The sequence below is a fragment of the Mytilus californianus genome, unplaced genomic scaffold (genome assembly GCF_021869535.1).
Source record: "Mytilus californianus isolate M0D057914Y unplaced genomic scaffold, xbMytCali1.0.p SCAF_6, whole genome shotgun sequence".
Lineage (NCBI taxonomy): Eukaryota > Metazoa > Mollusca > Bivalvia > Mytilida > Mytilidae > Mytilus > Mytilus californianus.
Window position 1 is genome coordinate 80991739 of NW_026262712.1, and position 21768 is coordinate 81013506.

The 21768-nt window shown below is 31.3% G+C and overlaps 2 protein-coding genes across 2 annotated transcripts in view; one reads left to right on the plus strand and one right to left on the minus strand.

Moving 5' to 3' along the window:
• The first annotated feature begins 274 nt into the window (after positions 1 to 274).
• On the plus strand, positions 275 to 6573 carry LOC127706635 (cytochrome P450 2E1-like). Its single transcript, XM_052211290.1, is given in 6 exon segments — positions 275 to 308; positions 589 to 730; positions 993 to 1093; positions 3415 to 3450; positions 3453 to 3854; positions 6392 to 6573. Coding segments are annotated over 6 exon segments (897 nt in total).
• A 5637-nt stretch (positions 6574 to 12210) lies between these two features.
• LOC127704451 (uncharacterized) overlaps positions 12211 to 21768 on the minus strand; it is a 39313-nt gene continuing 29755 nt past the window's right edge. Inside the window, exons 3-5 of the mRNA XM_052208536.1 lie at positions 20768 to 20889; positions 18083 to 18209; positions 12211 to 15233 (exon numbers count right to left, since the gene is read on the minus strand). Of these exons, the coding sequence (XP_052064496.1) occupies positions 14879 to 15233; positions 18083 to 18209; positions 20768 to 20889 (604 nt within the window). The 3' untranslated portion in view covers positions 12211 to 14878. The remainder of the gene's footprint in view (positions 15234 to 18082; positions 18210 to 20767; positions 20890 to 21768) is intronic.

Here is a 21768-nt window from a genome sequence, read left to right on the forward strand (position 1 = left end):
GGGATATCACATCCTGATTATTACGATAATGTTGTTTATAATGCCCGTAAATTTAGATGCGATCTATTCAAACTAATTAATCCTTTGAAAAAACTTATATTTAATAGTTATAAATGGCTTTGATCTAGCTTTCAGTAACTTTTATTTCGTTGCTTTGTTTTTATTGTTTCTATGTTACCTGTGTTTGTGCTTTGTGCCGATCTTTTAAATTAAGCCAATTGCTACTTATTTTGATATTAGAAAAAATGTTCTTGAAAGACCATAATACTTGAATATGGTTGCTACTGATTGGAATATTATGGATGTGGGTAATTTTAACAAATCACAACAAATGCAGCTCGAGGCTTCAAGAATAGTGGAACATTATTTCCTATTTTCCAATACATCATCACACATCATAATATGCATGTATGCTTTATAAATATTTTACTGCTACAAATTGTTTAAGCGAGACGATTTGAATTCAATAAATCTTCAATTATCAGTGATAAAACGGAAGATTTTATATATTGTATTTAATATAATAACTTAAGTAAATACGGAATAATAATACAGGGTTTTTATTAATTTTTTGTTTTCGTTTTTCAGGGATTATAAGCTCCAATGGCCCAAACTGGAATGCACAGAGAGCTTTCTCAATATCCAAATTACGGGAGTTTGGTTTTGGAAAACAAAGTTTTGAATCGAGCATCATCGATAAATTGAATACATTTTTGCAATGGATACAGCAGTATAAAGGAAAAACACTTGTGTTGGAAGGAATACTGAATTCAAGCACAGCAAATAGTTTAATGCAAATTATTAACGGGAAACGCTTTGATTACAAGTATCCAAAATATTGTGAATTTTAAGAAATCTTTAACCAGATAACAACGAGTTCAGCATTGAACGGACCAGTTAATTTTATGCCATGGCTAGCAAATCTTCCAGGGGATCTGTTTGGAGTAAAAAGCTGATACACTTAAATTAGATAAAATCATCAATTACTTTAGAAATGAAATTCAAGAGCACCAAAATACCTTTGATGAAGGCAATATCAGGGACTTCATAGACGTGTACTTGAAAGAGATGAAGATACAAGAAAGAAGTACAAGTAACATGTTAAACGGTAAGCTATATTTCTCTTTTTCTCTCTTTCGATTACTAGGATAAATCAAGAAAATCATATTTGGTCTGAATTCACTTCTCAAAACTAAACATCTTATATTTCTTGAAATATTTAGCAGGTATTTTTGTCCACCACAGTTAAGTATGGAAAGAGAGATAATGTTTATAATAAAAATTAACATTTGAAGAAAATGAGTTAAAATTTCCAGATTGAACTTGAGTATTTTATATCCTTTAACTTTAAGTGATAAAGCTGTAGCATAATTGTTATTGTCATTTTTATCTAGCTTGCAAGGAAAGTCGTAGAAGCGAAAGATAGCGATCCTATATTATGTCGTCATCGCCGGTTTTTGCTTTGAGCAAATAAAACATGTTTCAAGAAAATAGGCGTCGTCAAGTTTTAGTGTGTGGTTAAAGTTTTTTGTTAATCAATAAAGAACTTTGAAATACCCTCATGAAACTTTTTCGAAACCAGTCTTTGTAAGAATCATGCAATTTCAAAACTTGGCCGAAAAAAACCCACCGACCTAACAATCATTTTTTGAAGTTACCCTGACCCTGAATTAGAAATGGTAGGACTTTCATTTCTGCGCGTCTGTTAATTCGAAAAATCTGAAGAAAACTTTTGGTTAGAATGATAGCAAATAACAGAGTTAGCTCCCCTTAATTGGTAATTTCTAGTGCATTTCAACCAAATTATATCTTGAATTACCAGAACAGGAAAAGAAAACAAATGTTATATTCGTGTGCCATTATACATTTTAAACATAAATTGATGTAAACTTGAGTGGGTTTTTGTTTGTCATGTTTTCACCACTGCCTGATTCTTAGGCAGATTGGCACTGAATTACAATTAGCATTAGTTTTCTGAATTCAACATTGCAATTTTACTCTGACATCATCAATATCAAGCGAGACATATAGGATTCCACGGAAACTTTTGCGATTTAAAAAAATATACTCAGCAATTATTCAAAACGCAATTAAACGACTATCAGCTTTGTATAAAAACAATGTGGTACTACACAATTAAAGGGAAAAAGTTTTCTGAAGATGAGAATATTATTTATAAATGTGTTGCGTTCGAAGCGCTTTTCTCGATTTACCTTCAGGAGGGGATGCTTAATCTTCACAAATTGATATCCAAGAATTTATATAACCACACAACAAACCTCTTTAAAATGTTTTCAATTACATGCAGGAATGAGACATTTATTTTAAACTCAATGTGGTAATTTTTTTTCCAATTTTACAATAGAAATAAAACACTTTTTTCGCTTCCCTTCTGAAACAAGTTTATTGTTTTGATTTATGAAATAAAAATCAAATAATCTATGAAAAAAAACCCTAGCACCTCCTTTTGAAATTACCTTTTCTGTTCCAAAAGTGTCTTTCATAATTGAGATTTGTATTAAATCTAATTCATTATTTTTTTATTGCGGACTTTGTATATATTCATGTGTTCTCAAAGTAATAAATGATTATTATATAGTTAGAAAGATCTCATAAATATCATGAATACCTATAACTAATTGAGAATATGAGTCTACGAGTTCATTTCATACAATTCTTGTGCATTCAACTTGATCTGACCCGTTTCTGACAATTTATTTTTATAAATAACATGCTGATTTAATTTGTCTTTTGTAATTTCCCGCTATAACTATTCTTTTATTTAACGAGCACATATAAATAGAAACGACAATTTAACTATGGGCTAACACCATCGTTTCGAAAGACATCTAATATGTACCACTACCATCTTACAAAATAAAATTAAAATTCCCTCACAAAGAGATAACATATACATGAGTATAATTCTACATCGGTGTTATCTTTATTTACTAGCACTCGGTTGACTTTGCTGCTGGTAGGCTGTTCGCACCAGAAGCCAGTGGTTCAGTACTGACATGTTTAAGAAAACATGCATTACATAAATGTTACGTTGATGAAGTTAAAAAAAATTAAGAAACTACGGTTCCAACTCCCTCTCTAATGCAATATTGACCTTAGAAGGTTTTGGATATTCTCTTAAGGCCCAATTTAGAAATAAAGGTCTCAAATCTTAATACATACAGATGGTTGTCGGATTTCTGGTTTTGAGTGTTCCTGATGAAGGTGAATCCAGCTAGTGCTTTGGACATACCAAATTGTATTAAGTGTCATTCTAAATTAATTTAAAATAATAATATCTGTTCGTGTGTTTCGGTTTGTATACATCCTTGGCTTTGAGAGTTCCTGATGAAGGTGAATCTAGAAAGCGCTTCGGACGCATGAAATTTATAAAGTGTTGTTTTGATCTTTTAGAGGATCGGCTGGCTTCTATATTAACAGATTTATTTGGCGGGGAACCGAGACTACATTTACAGTGATAAAATGGACGATTTTACTGTTACTTAACAAAATGACAGTTCAAAATAAAATGAGACAAGAAATTGAAGATGTTGTAGGATCTGGACGACTTCCTACACTTGCCGACAAACCTAAAATGAAATATTGTGAGGCAGTTATCCATGAAACATTAAGGTTTGGTAATGTCGCACCATTGTCTCTTCCTCATCTTGTGTCAGAAAAAAATGTCTACAAAGATTTATATGTTATACCAAAAGGAAGTGTTATACCATGTTTGGACTCGGTTGCTTTTGATGAAACATGCTTTCCAGAGAGCCATGTCTTCAAACCTGAACGATTCATAGATGAAAAAGGAAACCTTTGTAATCAAGATAAAAATGTTATCTTTTCATTAGGTATGTTAGTATATTGAATATTTTACAGTTAGTTTTACTCTATATGTACATGCAACATCTATAACAACAGACCTTACTAAGAGTTGACGTGTGTACACAAATACGGATACCTGAATATATCTCTAAAACAAGAAAAGAAAAACATGTGAGTGGGCATCTGCTTACCTGTGCGGCATTTTATAACTCAATATCCACGTCCATTTATTGGATGTTCGTTTGTTCTCAGGCAAAATTGTTCTATAGTTAAATATATCTTATTCAAGTGGCAGTCAAAATTTCCGTCTTCGTACCAGACGATGAAATTTTAAATTCATACCAATTGATATGTTTTACTAGTTTTTTCTTGTCCTGAATATGCATGACATATTGTCGCTGAAAGTAAACTAAACGACAATCAATGATGAATAGCGGCGCAAAATTAAAAGTTAAATGAAAAATGAGCTTTATAGTTTTTAAATTGTCAATTTTCATTTCTCGATAATAACACCCTCTTTCCCTGCTGATGACGTTTATGTATCTCAGTTGATTCAAGATACACCATCTTTTTATCATGATGACGATTGAACATGTATAGAACCCATAATCCAACACAAATATCAACAGAATTATGAAGAGGAATTCGTGAATGAAATTGTATCTCCCTTGTGCATAGCTGTGATCCTTGTTTGGACCTTTCATTACTTTTTAGCATTCTCCGGTAATATCAGCTCTTAAAGATTGTATTATGTTCTGATCTTTAAGTATTTTGGTCTCGAGCATCACCGGAGAGAAAAAAAATAGTCGCACTACGCATCTGGTACTGTAACATTAGTACCTTTACTGTTTCTACATGTAGGTCGATATCTCGGTTCTTTACAGTGTAAATTTCTCAAATCACATGATACATTTTAAATCTCATAAATCTCGTATGTTGACTAATTTAAATTTAAAATTATTACCAGTAGTGCTCTGGTCACAGTTTTTGATACTCTGAATCGCGGAAAGAGATGTTAACCCTCTCGACACACCTAATCTAATTATGTTTGAAATTCATACAGTAACTTTGATTTTCACACTCATGTTTGTGTTTGAGATGCTCTACAATATGCAGAGCAACAACCGTGGCAAGCTTAATTATTTCAATTCATGAATCATACAAGTGCTTCATTAAAACGCGTAGCGTGAGTCTCCTACTTATAATTAATTGATTGTTGCTTGGCAAATATTAAATGCAAACTGAGGCAAGATCATTTTAAAATAATCAATACATTAGGTATGTCCTGCCAAGAAGGTAGTCCTCCATGAAGACGCAATTTGCACTGCCATTGAAAATGAGTATATGTTGGAACGTGCAAACAATTAAACTTAAATATGTCACCTACGGACCCCTTTGAAAGTTTTTTTCTTGTGGCTTCAATGATTCTTTAACGCACAGACAGCTTAACATTGTCAGTGCAAGTCTAGCCTATGTACAGTTGAGGTTTAATGCAAGGGAAAATACATTTTTAACGCAGTGATATCGCCGCTTCTGGGTTTTAAATTCAAACTGGTTTAACTAGCCAAAATGTTGATCAATCACAACGTTAAGGGTTTTAACATTACAAAATGTGTTAATCAATGACTGCAGTTATATTTCCTTCCTATTTCAATTTTTGCATTGGTTTTTTATAACTAATTACTGTCTTTAAAAGCAAAACCAGGCGGATGCATACATGGAGTATATAACCCGTATATTTTGTGTACCTTTAGGGAAATTCGTATTGCTCTGTTTCTGGTACATTTTTCAATGTTTCTATAAACTCAACATAGATACCAGTATTAAAATATGGTACGCAAAAAGCGCGTTTCGTCTAAGAAAGACTCAGCATTGACGCTCGAATAAAAAATGTTAAAAAGGCCAAACAAAGTACGAAGTTGAAATGCATTTAGGACCCAAAATTCCGAAGATTTTTGACAAATACAGCTAACGTAATCTTTTTTTGGGTAGAATATCCTTTCTGTGTATTTCCAAAATTCAAAGTTTTGTGTAAACAGATAATTTATAATTATGACCACATCAATGATAATTCATGCCAACACAGAAGCGCTGAAACTTGGCTGGTGATCACGTATAGTTTTGGCATATCTTCATTATAAATTTCATATTTATCTGATTTTTTGGAATTCATTTTCAATGGATTTGAGTCATTCTAATTTTCTGATGTTTTATTTTATGTTTTTTTTTATGTCTTGTTTTTTTCTATTCTTTTATTTATTTTGCAAATGAAATTGCCTTCATTTAAAATTTCCTTTTATTGTCGAAATTACACAAGCTTAGATACCACATAGTCCGATGAAATTCCCGTGTAAAATTTCATAAGAAATTGATAATGATACAATAGTGACGTCATGTCCAATTGAAATCTTTGCTATTTTTAATAAAATCTTACGATTAAAATTGATTGTAAATTATACTGAGAAAATACGTACAGTTTAGTGTATTGGCGAAAATGTTTTTCTTTGAGTACATTTTCTTGTTTCTTGATTTTTGTGTGTATAAAATCGGTTTTTAATTTTAGGAAGACAAGTGTGTCCCGGAGAATCCTTGGCAAGAATGGAGCTATTTCTATATATTACATCAATGGTTCAACGATTTGAATTGTTGCCAGTGGAAGGAGAGATTCCACCTCCAGTTGATCCAATAAAGGGCCTCGTAAACACTCCTCAGACATACAAGTTTCGGGCTATCCCTAGACAATAATAATGTTCACTAAAATCTATTAACTGCTCGTTTTAGAAAAATAAAAACGAAGACGGTTAACGTAAATATACATTATAATAAACTGTTTAAACAGTTGAGCATAAGTTTAATTCTAAATTGTAGAAAAAAGTATACTATACTCTATTAAACGTTGAGATTATAACCTGCAAATTTTACTCTACTTCTATAATAAAGCTTCGTTATTATTTATGAAATTATTATTGATTTTAAGACTTCTATAAAAAAAAATGAACGAACCGTGAAAGTAGCTTTCCATGAAATAATTAATAACTTGTCTTTAGATTTTATGTAATATTTTGTGTACTGGTTTGTTTTTTTCGTCGTCTGTCTTTTTTTTTTTTTGCAATGGCGGTGTCGGAATCTCGTCGAGCTTTAAACATCCCTTTGGTCATGTTGGTATCTTCAGTCTTTTCTTTGTTTAATGTAAAACACCGGGTTTCGATTGTTTTTTGTTTAATGTAATAGATTTGATTTTTAACCAATGAGACAATTATCAATCAGAGAACACATGAGGTAGATGTAAGCAACTATAGGACACCGTACAGTCTTCAACATTGAGGAACACCATACCTTCTAGTAAGTTATAAAAGGCTATGACATGACAACATGTAGAACAAATCAAACGAGAAAACGGGGATATGCGTACAAACAATAAACAAATATAAAAAGACAGCGACCAACAACAGCATCTGAATGACAGGCTACCGACTGTAACTCAACAAAGTAATGTCAGTTTGCGTTTTAATGCCAGAGATGATTAAATAACTCGATCATATTGGAATACACCTTTAGCTTAAGAACAAATCCATTTAATAATTATGCAAAATGTGATTCATGGGTGAAAAACCTGCAAATGTTGTTTTTGTTTTGGTCTTAATAATCATATAAAAGTATTTTGAAACTCGAGAATGATTTTTATATGGGTTCTTACCAGATGAGATTTAGGTTAGAATGCATTATAAAACTCACGCCTATAACTTATCCTATATAATCTTGGGTATAAGGTATGTGAATTATCTATCCTAGTAAGACAGTAAATTGTAAATATTACGCATTCCTCTCATCTCCACCCATACTGCAACTGTACAAATATTTCTTTTTTGCTCAATTCTCATGCAGACTATTACTTTGACTTTCGCCTATTTGAAGTGTTCATGCTTATGTCATCTTTTATTTAATTACATGTATTCACATTGATGTAAACAGCGTCAGGAATTGAATTATTCTTATTCTTATTTCATTATGTATAAACAGCAAATATTTACAATCAACTGAAACACGTGTACAAATATTATTTTTTCTAGCTTTTAATTTAAAGTAAGAACACATCGTCTGTGTAGTCAAAAAAAATCTTAAACACATCACATAAATTTGTTGATTTTTTCAAAATCAACCTGAAAATATTTTTTAAATCTATGTAAATGGAAGTAAACATTCTGTTTATTCACACTGCAGCATCTATTCCACATGAAACATGAATATATGGCTTTTTCTTCCCGATGGTCTAATGATGATTTTTTCCCTTTTATATGTCGTCATATCATATTAAATTTGCATTAACAATCCATCTGATAAATATACCTCCCAGTTTTATGTAAATGGTTAAGTTTAACGTGTGCAACATTTTAACAAGGCTAATAAAAGCCTGGAAAGGAAAAAATATAATATCAGAACACTTGTATAAGTTTAAACACATTTTCATAGTTTGCTTCTAACGGCCTGATGTATGTACAAAACAATAAACGAAAAACAAATATGATATACAACAAACGACAACCACAGATTTACAGGCTCTTGCCTTGGAACAGGCACATACAGAATGTGGCGGTGTTAAACATGTTTGCTGGCACAAAAACTTTTACCTACCCTAGGACAGTCGTTTAACAGTGCAACATGAAAACAAACTATTTAAATCAGTTAAAATGGACACAAAGCATTAAAAAAAACTCACAAAAATACAAAAGACACAATTTACAGATCTTAGAGTTCTCACAGTTACTGAAAGCTAGTTGTCTGTTTTTGCTAACTGTTCATATTTTGTCTTAAAGTCAGTGACGTTTACGCATCATTTTTTTTTTTCATTTTTGTTATTAGCAAGACAAAGACATGACAAGGCATACAATTGAAGCAAAAACACAAAAGCCCTTTTAATACTATTCGCAAAAAAACTTCTTTATAATAACTGTAAATATGCCATTTTGTCCTTATATTTGTCATAAATCACAGTCAAGCATATCGCAATCTTTCAACACAAAAGTGCTTGGTATCGGTGAAACGATTTCTGCTGTCAATTTGAGAATGGTTTTCAAAACAATGAAGTTATGATACATAGAAGGAATGTCGATTCATGCATAATATTTTGAACGTTATTTCTTTCTTTCATTTTATCTGTTCATATATTTCTTTGATAATTAGAAATTATACATGAGTTATCCCTCTTACAATGTATTTTGATATTTAAATTCTCAAAATAGGACAATGTATTTTGCCAAAATTCAATAAAATCATCGATCACTACGGTTTTAGTAAGGAAATTCTATAAATTATATATGCTCATTTATTCTTTGTGTATGTTCATTTTTTTCGTGTCTCGGTATTAATACATCCAACATTCATGTATTTATTTATGATGTTTCTTTTGTAAGTCTGGTTAGATATTGTTTTATGTCATATCGTTTGTGGTTTGAATTCTATATTTTCGGTATGTCTTATTTGTCAGTATAGTCGAGTTACTCGTGGTTTGTCTACAGTGTATTTTTGTTTTATGTTGTTTGTTTTCAAGAGTGTTTACTGTTTGGTCTTACATGATCTTGCCTTATATTACAGTTATTTTATTTTTATTTTCTACATGTATGTAAAAGTTAAGATAATTAATCAGCTATTTCATTTGAATGATTTTTAGTTTAAAGCAACCATATGCACAGGATTTTTTTGTTTACACAGTTTTGATTTAGAAGAAGAACCGACATGGTTAGAAAATACAAATAATATTACCATTACATACAGAATTCCATTTTAATATTCTTGTTATGGTTAGAAAATACATAAAATAACACCATTACAAACTCAATCTTATGTTCTTGTACGTGTCTACAATAAAACAAATCTATTTTATTTGTAGAAATTTACCTGTGATAATATAAACGTCACAAAAAATACGTCACTTTTTGTGGCGTTGATACATTCGTGTGACGCACAGTTTATAATCCGTTTGTGGTGTCCTGGTGTCCTGTCGTGGATTCGTGGGAGTTGTCCGTTGTTATTCTGTAGTTTACATGTTGTAATGTACTATTATTTATTGATGTGTTTCTCTGTCTTGAGTGTTCTTGCGTTTATTTGTACTGTATTCCTGTACCGTAAAGTTCTCATTTTAGCGATATTTTTAACATTGCCATATAAGCGGGAGGTTTGGCTAGCCATAAAACCAGGTTCAACCCACCATTTTTTCTTAAAATGTCCTGTACCAAGTCAGGAATATGGCAGATGTTAACAAATAGTCCGTTTCTATGTATGTTGGCGTTTGTTTTTGTTGCAGTTCAGTGTTTCTGTTGTTCCGTTGTTTTCCTCTTATTGTTGATGTGTTTCCCTCGGTTTTTGTTTGTGACCCGGATTTGTTTTCGCTTAATCGATTTATGACTATTGAACAGCGGTATACTACTGTTGCCTTTATTTAGTTTTCTTTCAGTCATGCATTTTGAAACGATTTGGTAAACATGTTGGTCAGTGTGTCTATACCAAAGACATAAAATGTGAAAATCATTTTACTTTTTAAATCATTTATAAGTAACTCATATTTTCATAAGATTAGCTAACGTAATTACATGTCCACGGTGGTCCCTGTACCTGCATTTGTCATATTTAACAAAAAGGCGGATGATACCAAGAGGACATTCAAAACTCATAAGTCGAAGCAAAACTAACAACACCATGACAAAAAAATAACGAAAAACCACGAAAAGACGAACAAGTCCATAAATCACTACATAGACAAATAAAGACTGAGCAACACGAACCCACCTTAACTCAAAAGTGTGATTGATAACATAATTGTTACGGAGAACGTTCTTTTTCGACAAACAATCGGTATTCACATGGGACCTAATTGTGCACCTTTTCTTGCCGACTTGTTCCTTTATTCATATGAGACAGACTTCATACATCTCCAAGTTAATACAAAATTTTATGGTGCCATCAAGAGTTGGTTAACCGTTATGGAATATCTGTTTCACAGATGACGACGGATATGTTCCAATTGTCGTTACCACAATCCCGTTCTCTGTTCCTCGAATGTGACTTACCGAATTAGATCTATCACCTAGTATGTTCTCACATGATCACCCCTGGTTTTTGGTGGCCTTCCTGTTGCTCATCTTGAGTTTTCTATGTTGTACTGTTGCTCGCCTTTTCGACTTTTTTTTTTTAAAGGACATGGCGTTGTCAGTTTGTTTTCGACTTATGAGTTTGAAAATTGCTTTGATATATTTCGCCTCTCTTTTGTAAGAGAAAAAAACTAAAACTGCATGTACCCTTACAGATTCTTAAAATTTTTGAGTATCCACATCTGATTCAAAACGCTGATAGAGTATGCAGTTTTACAGTTACTCTGAAGTCCGACTTTGGCTGCTGATAAAATTGATGTTAATAGTTTTAAAAGAGGTTTCGTGGAGCAATTGGCTGACTAAACACAAACAATATAACTAATTTTAATATATACCATCTCCATAGCTCTAAATTTTATCAGCGCAACACTGTTTCCTTCTTTCTGTTCGTTCCTAACTATATGGTGTGTGTTATTGTAAGTTTAAGTTTTTATAAAAGCCTTCCTTACATATGTTTTATTACGACTACAATCTAACTTGGTTGTTCAATAGCGACCATCTTGTTTTCGGACCTACGAGATATGTCATGTTATACAATGTATTGTATGACTTTGAATCTCTATCTGTTGCTGACGTTTTGTAATAAGGATAAATCCAGAAAAAATAGAAACAATTTGTTGATATTCAAATGCATATTGTATGCTTTGATAAAGCGGCATACAATTCTGGACGACTGAATTGACTTGAAATCTGAATTTTTATTTATAACATGATAAACCGTATGTGAGAATTACAAAAGTTTCATAAGAAACAATAAACAATGCATAGAATCTTTATAAAGTATCAACATTTTGGGACTAGATGGCATTTAAGTAACCATCGACATTGACCTTCGGAGATGGCCGATGGGCATACATATAAATATGTAAAAATAATATGCTTAATTTAATAAAGTAAATAAAAAAAATATACATTAACACTTTACAAAAAATAATTTTGGCGGGCCTTAAAAGTCAGCGAAATTGGTCTTCCTGTTGGTTTCCTTAGTTTGACCATTTCAGCTGGCATACTTTTCAGTACATACTGACCATATCATAGATTGCATATACGTGGATCCAAATGAAGTTGGAATAATGTTTTGTAATAATGTATCAGCAAAGCGTTGGAACCAATCTGACTGATTATAGATAATTATAATTCAAATATTCAAACGAAAAAAAACCTACTTTATTTCCTTTTCGACTCATACTACCAAAATCGTAGCTAACACTGATTTGATAAGTAAAAAATAATAAGATTCTTATCAAAGATTTATTATAACAAACATATCATATTTACATTTATACATATTTTTTACATTTTCAAATAAATATTTAACAGATATAAACAAAAAACGGCTCATTGTCACGGATCAATCATGAAACTATACAAACATAATCTATAATCATGTTAAATATATCCTTACACATGCGTTTTTTTTAATAATTATTATTTGTATGATAGATGTATTAAGTTTTAGGGTATTATTCTTCTGTTTATAAATATGTTTATACAGCATACACATCTGCTGTAACCCTCATGCAAAGTTGACTTTAGATGGTTCTGATTATCCTTTAATGTCCCTTTTGATCATATAGCTCTACACATGCTTAGATATTTATACGTCACTGGCTATCAATTTATTTGGGGTATGACCGTTCTTGCTGGAGGTAAATCAAGAAATGCAATTCGGATGCAACAAATTTAAAGTTTTATTTTCATTCAACTATTCTCAGTTTTGTCCGTTCTATTTATTATAGAATTGAAAACAATGAATAGAAAAGTATGGTACTGATTTCTCTGTGCAATATGGAGACTATCGAGAATTAAATTTTCAAATTTAAAATAAAAGGCTTGTTGAGTCTTTTAAATAATTGAAATTTTAACTGCCGAGAGTGAAGAAATATTTCATCGCATGAGATACCGTAGTAAAATGTTTTTCTCTTATGATTTTTAAACAAAATGTATAGGCAAATGTATCTTCCTTTTTCAATTATCTACAAAACTATCAGTGTTTCTTTTAAGAGGTATGGTCTATTTTTAAGTGACGTCACGATAGCGAATAATGAGTAAAGCAGGAACATTTGATGTCATAGTTGAATTTTGATTAATGAAGAATTGATATCGAAAGAACCAGGCATAGTTTATAAAAAAATATCATCCAGTTTGGGAAAGTATAAAACGGATAAGAATTAGAATAAGTCTCTTATCATACCTACCCGTGATTTGCAAAAATAATAATCATCCACTGTATACAGTGGTCAAAGAAATTATTACATTAGAATTTTAAGAAAATATCGATGCTGAAAACTCGTGTGAACCCCGTTTGTCTATGGTTTTGTATATTATATATATTTTTGTACCGCATATTCTCATCTTTTCATTAGCAAATGATCTCGAAAAGCTTTGATTTCATGAAAAAAAAACCGAATGTTACCAAGGAGGCAATCAACAAATTAATAACTTTGATTTAAAACATAATAGGACTTTCTTAGATGTTGCAGGAAATATCAGATTTAATAAGCTTAAGTCTGTATTAAATCGTCAGATTACTGTCTTTTCAACCTTCAGTAGAATACAGCTCTGTTTAGTGCACTGTACATAAATATTGAGTAGATATAGATGATGCTGCAAGGATATAATTATGTATTGCACAAACAATTGATATTCTACAATATTTACAAATGTTTGTGCAATATACTTTTATTGTAGGATATATCTAACATATGTAAATATAACAGCATCATGTTCAAACATCTCACAATATACCAACGATATTATAAATCGTTCGATGACCGGAAAAAATATACATATTGCTGAACAATTTTAGTTATATTACACATTTCTGAGACTGCATATATCAAATCAAAAGAGTTGACATTCACAAACTATTTGCTATAAATCGTCTCCTCCTACTATAAAAATCATTGGTAAGAAATGAAAACAGAATAAAAAAAAAGTTTTGACGTGCATTTGTTGCTTGTTAATTTGGAGAGAAAATCTTTGTTCTGTTAAACTTGTTCTGTCTGTGTCAATTCAAATAATGACGTGTATTCAGACTTAATTAAAAAAAAAAACACATGCATATTATAGCCATGAAATTCATACAAACACTACACTTTTCTAGTGATTCAAATTATTTTTGAATTTAACATTTGTATTATAGCTTCATGTTTATAAGTATTTAAATTGAACGGACAATGCAGTAAAGTGCATTCAAATTGCATGGAGTGTCTTTACTAAAGGCGATGATATAGGATTCTTATGTTGCATAAAATAAATTATGATGGTCGTTTCATTTTGCATTTGTATGTACCTTTGACAAAGTAACGATGCGTTATTCAAATCACTTTATGCAATCATATCAGTGTAATAAGAAATAACGTAATACCGGTGTCGAGAGTGGGACACGAAAACGTCTCATTTCCTCTAGCTAGAAGTATCTGACTTTCGAATTCTAGTCCTTTCCTTCTGCTAGTGGCCATGTTTATTGCAGATATGTGTAAATAGAAACAATCTTGCATATAAGTTTGACAGTAATTTCTGTTAGGTTGTATATATACAATATCTAATTTTTAGCACTTCCATGTTGGATTTGTTTTTACCAAATTCATAGAAAACAATTCATACAAACTTTTATAAATTACATTTGTTTCAATTGACATTCATGTTTTTGTTATGTTACAATGAAAGGAATGTGTGTCCGACACGCTTTATCCTCTACGATTTCAGGTCTCTTATAAGTCTTGTTTTGGAATCAAAAAAATAATGCTTAAAAGCTGATGTCCTATACGTAGCTAGTTTTACATAAGACATTAATATTATGTACTCCATTTGGAGATCATCAGCACTCACTAAGTAAATAACTAAAATAATAAAAAACAAACTTTTAACATTTAAATGCAACAAATTTACCAGTTGTAATGCTATACATCCAATGCTTGTAGAACACTTGATATGATAAATACGCACAGCAAAGTACTTAACGAAAGTTTTAAGTTTTTCCCGGAACTGGTTGGGTTTTTAGAATGTTGTGTCACAGATGGTAGGACCGATTTAGTTGGTGTAGTCTTTATCTCTGTTGTTATCGTCGTCGTCGACGTTGTTGTCGTTATAACTTTTATAACGTCATTTGGATGTCGAATTGTACATGAAAATCCAGAATTCAGAAGCAAGAACGATATAGATTCATTTATAATTTTGAAATATACATTTGCTGCTTCCAAAGAACATAACAACGCTGTCACTGTAAATGTACATCCAACATATTCATTAGTTACCCTGTAAATGATAGATAAGTGTATTATTTTTTTCTTTATAAATAAACTCATCATATATACCATGATTAAAATTTGTGTATGCCATACGCGCGTTTCGTCTACAAAAGACTCTTCAGTGTTGCTCGAATTAAAAATGTTAACAAGAGTGCACACACTGAAATGTCTCGCCTTCTTTACTAATCATTGATATTATGTTGATAGTCCTAAATATAAAGCTTTATTACAACTGTCACATAAACTTAACATTAACCAAGAAAACTAAACATTGACCAATGAACCATGAAAATGAGGTCAAGGTCAGATGAACCGTGCCAGGCAGACATGTACAGTTAACAATTCTTCCATATAACAAATATAGTTGACCTATTGCTTATAGTTTAAGAAAAACAGACCAAAACACAAAAACTTAACACTGATCAATGAACCGTGAAAATGAGGTCAAGGTCATATAAAACCTACGTGACTGACATATAGATCATAAAATATTTCCATACACCAAATATAGTTGACCTATGGCATATAGTATTAGAAAAAAAGACCAAAACTCAAAAACTTAACTTTGACCACTGAACCATGAAAACGAGGTCAAGGTCAGATGACACCTGCCAGCTAGACATGTACACCTTACAATCATTCCATACACCAAATATAGTAGACCTATTGCATACAGTATAAGAAAAGCAGACCAAAACACAAAAACTTAACTAAAACCACTGAACCATGAAAATGAGGTCAAGGTCAGATGACACCTGCCAGTTGGACATGTACACCTTACAGTCCTTCCATACACCGAATATACTAGACCTATTGCTTATAGTATCTGAGATATGGACTTGACCACCAAAACTTAACCTTGTTCACTGATCCATGAAATGAGGTCGAGGTCAAGTGAAAACTGTCTGACGGGCATGAGAACCTTGCAAGGTACGCACATACCAAATATAGTTATCCTACTACTTATAATAAGAGAGAATTTAACATTACAAAAAATGTTAACTTTTTTTTCAAGTAGTCACTGAACCATGAAAATGAGGTCAAGGACATTGGACATGTGACTGACGGAAACTTCGTAACATGAGGCATCCATATACAAAGTATGAAGCATCCAGGTCTTCCACCTTCTGAAATATAAAGCTTTTAAGAAGTTAGCTAACGCCGCCGCCGCCGGATCACTATCCCTATATCGAGCTTTCTGCGACCAAAAGTCGCAGGCTCGACAAAAACGGACAAATTAAGTACGAAGTTAAAGAGAATGGAAAACACAAAATTCAATACGGTTTTGGAACTTTAATTGATGTTTTGAAAAAATTACACCCGATGCACGTGATATAGTTATATAACAAATCATCTTTTGAAATAGAACAATGGTATTAATCTTACTCCCTAGATAATTTAGAATCAAGTGATCTAATGATCACAAATACTACCTTTTATAGAAAAACTCTTAAAGGGTAAATGAAAAAATTAAAAAAATTAACTTGAATGTGACCTGCCTTGTTTTATTAATTTTGTATTTTCATTGTGTCATAGATCAAAATAATTCGTTCAGTGTATGTTCACTTGTTTTTGTTAATATGTCTTTTGATTGAGTTAAGCCATTTCAATTGATATTTTATAGTGTGTCTTTCTATGTTGTGATGTTACACTATTGTTTCAGGTAGGCTGAAGGTTGGAGCCTATTAAAACGTTTAAACCCGCTGCATTTGTTTGCACCTGTCCTAAGTCAGGAACTTGATGTTCAGTGGTTGTCGTTTGTTGATGTGGTACATAAGTGTTTCTCGTTTCTCGTTTTTTATATAGATTAGACCGTTGGTTTTTCTGTTTGAATGGTTTAACACTGGTCATTTTGGGGGGCCTTCATAGCTTACTGTTCGGTGTGAGCCAAGACTTCGTGTTGAAGGCCGTACTTTGACCTATAATGGTTTACTTTTACAAATTTTGACTTGGATGGAGAGTTGTTTAATTGGCACTCATACCACATCTTCTTATATCTATGTATTTTATGTTTCATAGCATTGTGTAAAAATATATTTGTAAAATGGTACTTTCATTATCACCTGGAAGTAAATAAATATCAAGTGTTCAGGTAACTGACGAGAATAACTCATGAACGGTAATTGTCAAAATCATTAAAATTAAACTCGACCTGTATTGTATTGTCCATGTCATTGTATTCTGATTTTAAAAGATTTGATATTGTGGTACTTTAATAATCATCCAGAAATTAAAAAATATATATATACTCTTAAGGTTGATAATGGGCAACGAAGTTTGTGACCGATGACATAGTGTTCAAATTTCAAAGGCGAATGTGAAGTGATACTTTAATTATCATCCGGAAACTAAAGAAATATAATATTTGAAGGTAACATGTATAACTCTTAAACAGTACATGTGAACATCATCAAAATCGTAATTGAGTTACATTAAATTGTCCATGACATTGTTAAAATTTCAAAAGATTTTGCGGTATTCTAACTACCACCCGGAAACTAAACTTGTGACGGATAGACGAATGTTTGGACATGTGCATCACTGTACACCCCTTCTTCAAGGTGGGTTTGGGGTATAATGAAATACATGTAAATATCATCAAAGGCAATAAAAAAACAACAGTATTACAGTATGTGTAAATCATTTCAACATGGCAGACACTTTGGGAAAAGCAGTCAAGTTGATAACTATTATATTTTCAATGTATTAAATTAATTAGCATAAAAGGCTGGACACTTAAAATCTTATAGTCCCTTAGATCATAGAGATGCAAGTGGGCGATATCCACATGTATTCTTATACACTAAAAGTATAAATGGCCTTCAACTGACGTCAAATAACAAAATTAATACATACGTGCACATGTGTAATTTATAATGTATTGCATCAGGCTCTTGCATATTTAATTGTTCTTGTCTATGTTCTTGACACTTTTTATATGTGCGTTGCAATCGTTGAAAACAGCTTCTTTGTTTAATATATTCTGAAATTATATATACAGACTTGAAAAGTTCCAAAAATATTGTCAATAATAGTAAAAAACATTCTGTCATAAAAAAGGAAATTGTATATTAAGTCTTACGTCTACAGACTTTTAGGTAAAATTTTACACACAGATCTGTATTGAAATACTGCAGTGCAAATTTGTTTTTCGTAAAATCAATGTGCTACAATTCGATATAACAGAAATTTGTAACTCAGAATACCAGAATGCGTTACATGTGATTTTCGGTCAACATCAAAAGTAGTTTTACCAGTTAAAATTTGGAAACAGTAAAGAAATAAAGGTTTTTTTATGTTTCAGAAAGATAATTTCACAAGTTTCTAAGCCAGTCTGAGAGGACGATCAGAGATCTATCAGAAGTTATGAAAAGCTGATATTTTCCTTATCAGTTACGTCATGATTGATCTGACGCGAAGTTATTGTTTTTATTAACGATGTCGTTTTTATGTAATACGACAGTATCATCAAGATCAAAGGCAAAAGTGTTAAGTTATCGATAAAAAGAATTCATGTATCTCCAACAAATATAAATTAAAATGTTTTAATCTTGTTTACAATCTCAATGTAATATTTTACAATCTTAATGTATTATGTCTACAGCATGAACAAAAAAAAGGACATCACAGAAAACTTGTACATTTGTGAATTGTGAATTTGTCTATTAACAGTATTTCATAATGATTATAAAAATCGCAACGAGATTACATTCATTTCGTGTACAAGTATATGAAAATAAAAATTCTTAAGTAAAATGTTAACAACTATGTTTAGATTCTTTGAACATAAATCCGACTGCAACAAATAAGGAGACAGAACACATGCCTTTAACTTGTTATTGCAAATGAAAATCATTTAACTGAAACCGCCAAAAATCTAGATACTCTAGAACATTTTTCAGTTTGTGTACATTTACGTTAAGTTTTAACTATCTAATGTAAATGATTTAACATTTCCTTACATTTTGTGGTTGCACTGTTAAATGATTTATATATGATCCTCATACTTGTTTGCACTTGTATATTCAAAATGGATTTAGAAGATTTGTACAACTGTAAACCACATTTGCTATATTTCATGATCCAATCTTTGTACATTCATTTCCCATCGTTGAGCATACCTGATATGCAGGTGTAGTGTGCAAGTATTGTAACATCTGATTTATTGTACATGAATGTATATATGTAAACTTTGTCACCTTTATCCTCCCTTCTTTCCACGAATGTGACCAACCGAATTAGACTTATCGCTTCTGTGATCACACAGGTTTTTGGTGGGGTTCGTGTTGCTCAGTCTTTAGTATTCTATGTTGTGTTTTGTACTGATGTTTGTATTTTTGTCTTTTTTTGTTTTTTGCCGTGGCGCAGTCAGATAATTTTCGACTTATGAGTTTGGATATCCCTTTGGTATCTTGTGTCTTTAGTTTTTCATACTCATTATCCTAATACACATCATTAAATTAATGTACTTTGTTAAACTAGTACTGTATCTTTTTGTTACCAATATACATAAAATATGTATAAAAAAACGCATGTGTATCTTTTTTAACTGGATTTATTATATAATGTGTATCTCTTGTGTGCATTTTGTCACTTTCACTCACTCTGTTGTTTTCTTGTTATATAATCAGTTTTTTTCAATTTTATTTTTAAATATTGTTAGTTTTTGTTGAATGCCAAAGGTATTTCATTTATTTGTTTATAACAAGATAAACCCCAAATGACCAAAAGATTTTTTCTCATTTAGTTTCTAATTATATTTTGATGAATGTTCTTTGCAAGACGCTGTTATTGGCTTGTAAAGTTTGCAATGAGATGTTTGATTTATTTGTCTGTATTTTCTACATGCAAGCTGTAAAACTATTCAAAAGTACTACTTGTATTGAACAAAGCAGACATGTTACGAATAGACTATCATAATGTTACTCTTCTTCCAAATCAGTTATAGCTTGTTTGATTCATATGATTGTAAAAATCTCAGACATCAACAGTTCTAAACTTTGCTGATGTTTTGTCGGAAAATTACTCACTAATAAATAAATATCAGCCTTAAAAGGTAATTTTGATCTTTACTTCATCTGAAAAGTCTGAACCAGTATTCAGTCATGTTCACTCTTTTGGTCAATTTCCAGACTTATTATCCACTGCGGTATATTCAGTACTGTTCAAACAATTCGCTGGCAGTTATTTCAGTACTGTTCAGTATCTTTTCAGACAATTCAGTATGTCGTTCATAAGTACAGGTAAATAACACACTAATAATAAAGCCTTACTGGACATTCATAGACAATAAACAATTACATTAATGAGAAAGCTAAAAAAACAAAAAACTGAAAAGTATTAATGGGACAGGCTCATCTATCATTTGATAAAGTGCAGGTAAAACAATATATAAATATATCAAAATTACTGTTAATGATTCGACATTTTGGATTTCTTTTTTTATTATTATTCTATAAGACCTAATTTTTTTTTTGTTATTAGACCACATGCAAAATGTTATAAGTCAATTGCTCGTTAATACTCGCATACTGGATTTACCTGCTGCTAAATGACCACAAATAGGCGAAAAGGCACTGTCTAAAATATGGAATTCTGTTAAGGTTTCTTGGTCACAGTTCATGAAGAATGGCTGTGAACAAGTTTTATATTCCTGAAAAAGACTAAAGGTGGTACTAAATTAGTAACGTATAAGATAATTATTACAACCCTTTGTCATTATACTTGTATTAAGATATTAAAACATGCATTTGAATGAAAGTTTACAAAGACAGATACCCGGAATTGAGGCTCTCGGTCTTTTTGGAATTCATCTATTATCTTCGTTTTTTTTTTCTATTTTTGCGGTTTTTATTTTTTTATTAAACATTGTTTTTCGATTTTTGAATATGGTATAAATAACAGACAATATTAGGTTACAGATGTTACAAAATCGTAAATCTATACATGAAAAACCGATCGCAGATAAGATCAAAGACTAGGAAAACATATGTCTCTCGTGTGCTGCGAAAAAGACATTTCGCATAGGCCAACCAACTAGTAATGGTGATCTTATAATTTGAATTGTGTCGATTTCAGTAGTTCTTTCTCATAACTTTGCTGGAGGAGTTTTTGTGATAGGCCCAAACCTCTGTTACTATTAATGCCTCGTATATATCTTTAACAGCTCTATGATAAAAAAGTAAAGCTATATTGTGATTTATTTTATACATGTATCTCCAAATTTAGTATTATTTGGAGGCACCTGGTCAAACTGTATTTCAATCCCATGTTCGTATACATGTATTTGGACAAATGATATGAAACTGACAAACTTCTTTTATTATGAGAATGATTTTGATTTTTACTGATGTCAGACAAACATAGTTATTACAAATTCAACGGGTATCTTGTTATTTTGTTAAGTAAAATATCAACATTTCCGTATCTGACTTGATTGATCTGAAAATGTCGATTGACATATACAGACAAATGTTATTATGTATACTTACACAAAAATGGATGTTTTTCCAATTTAAATTGTCCTAAGAAACTTATTTTTG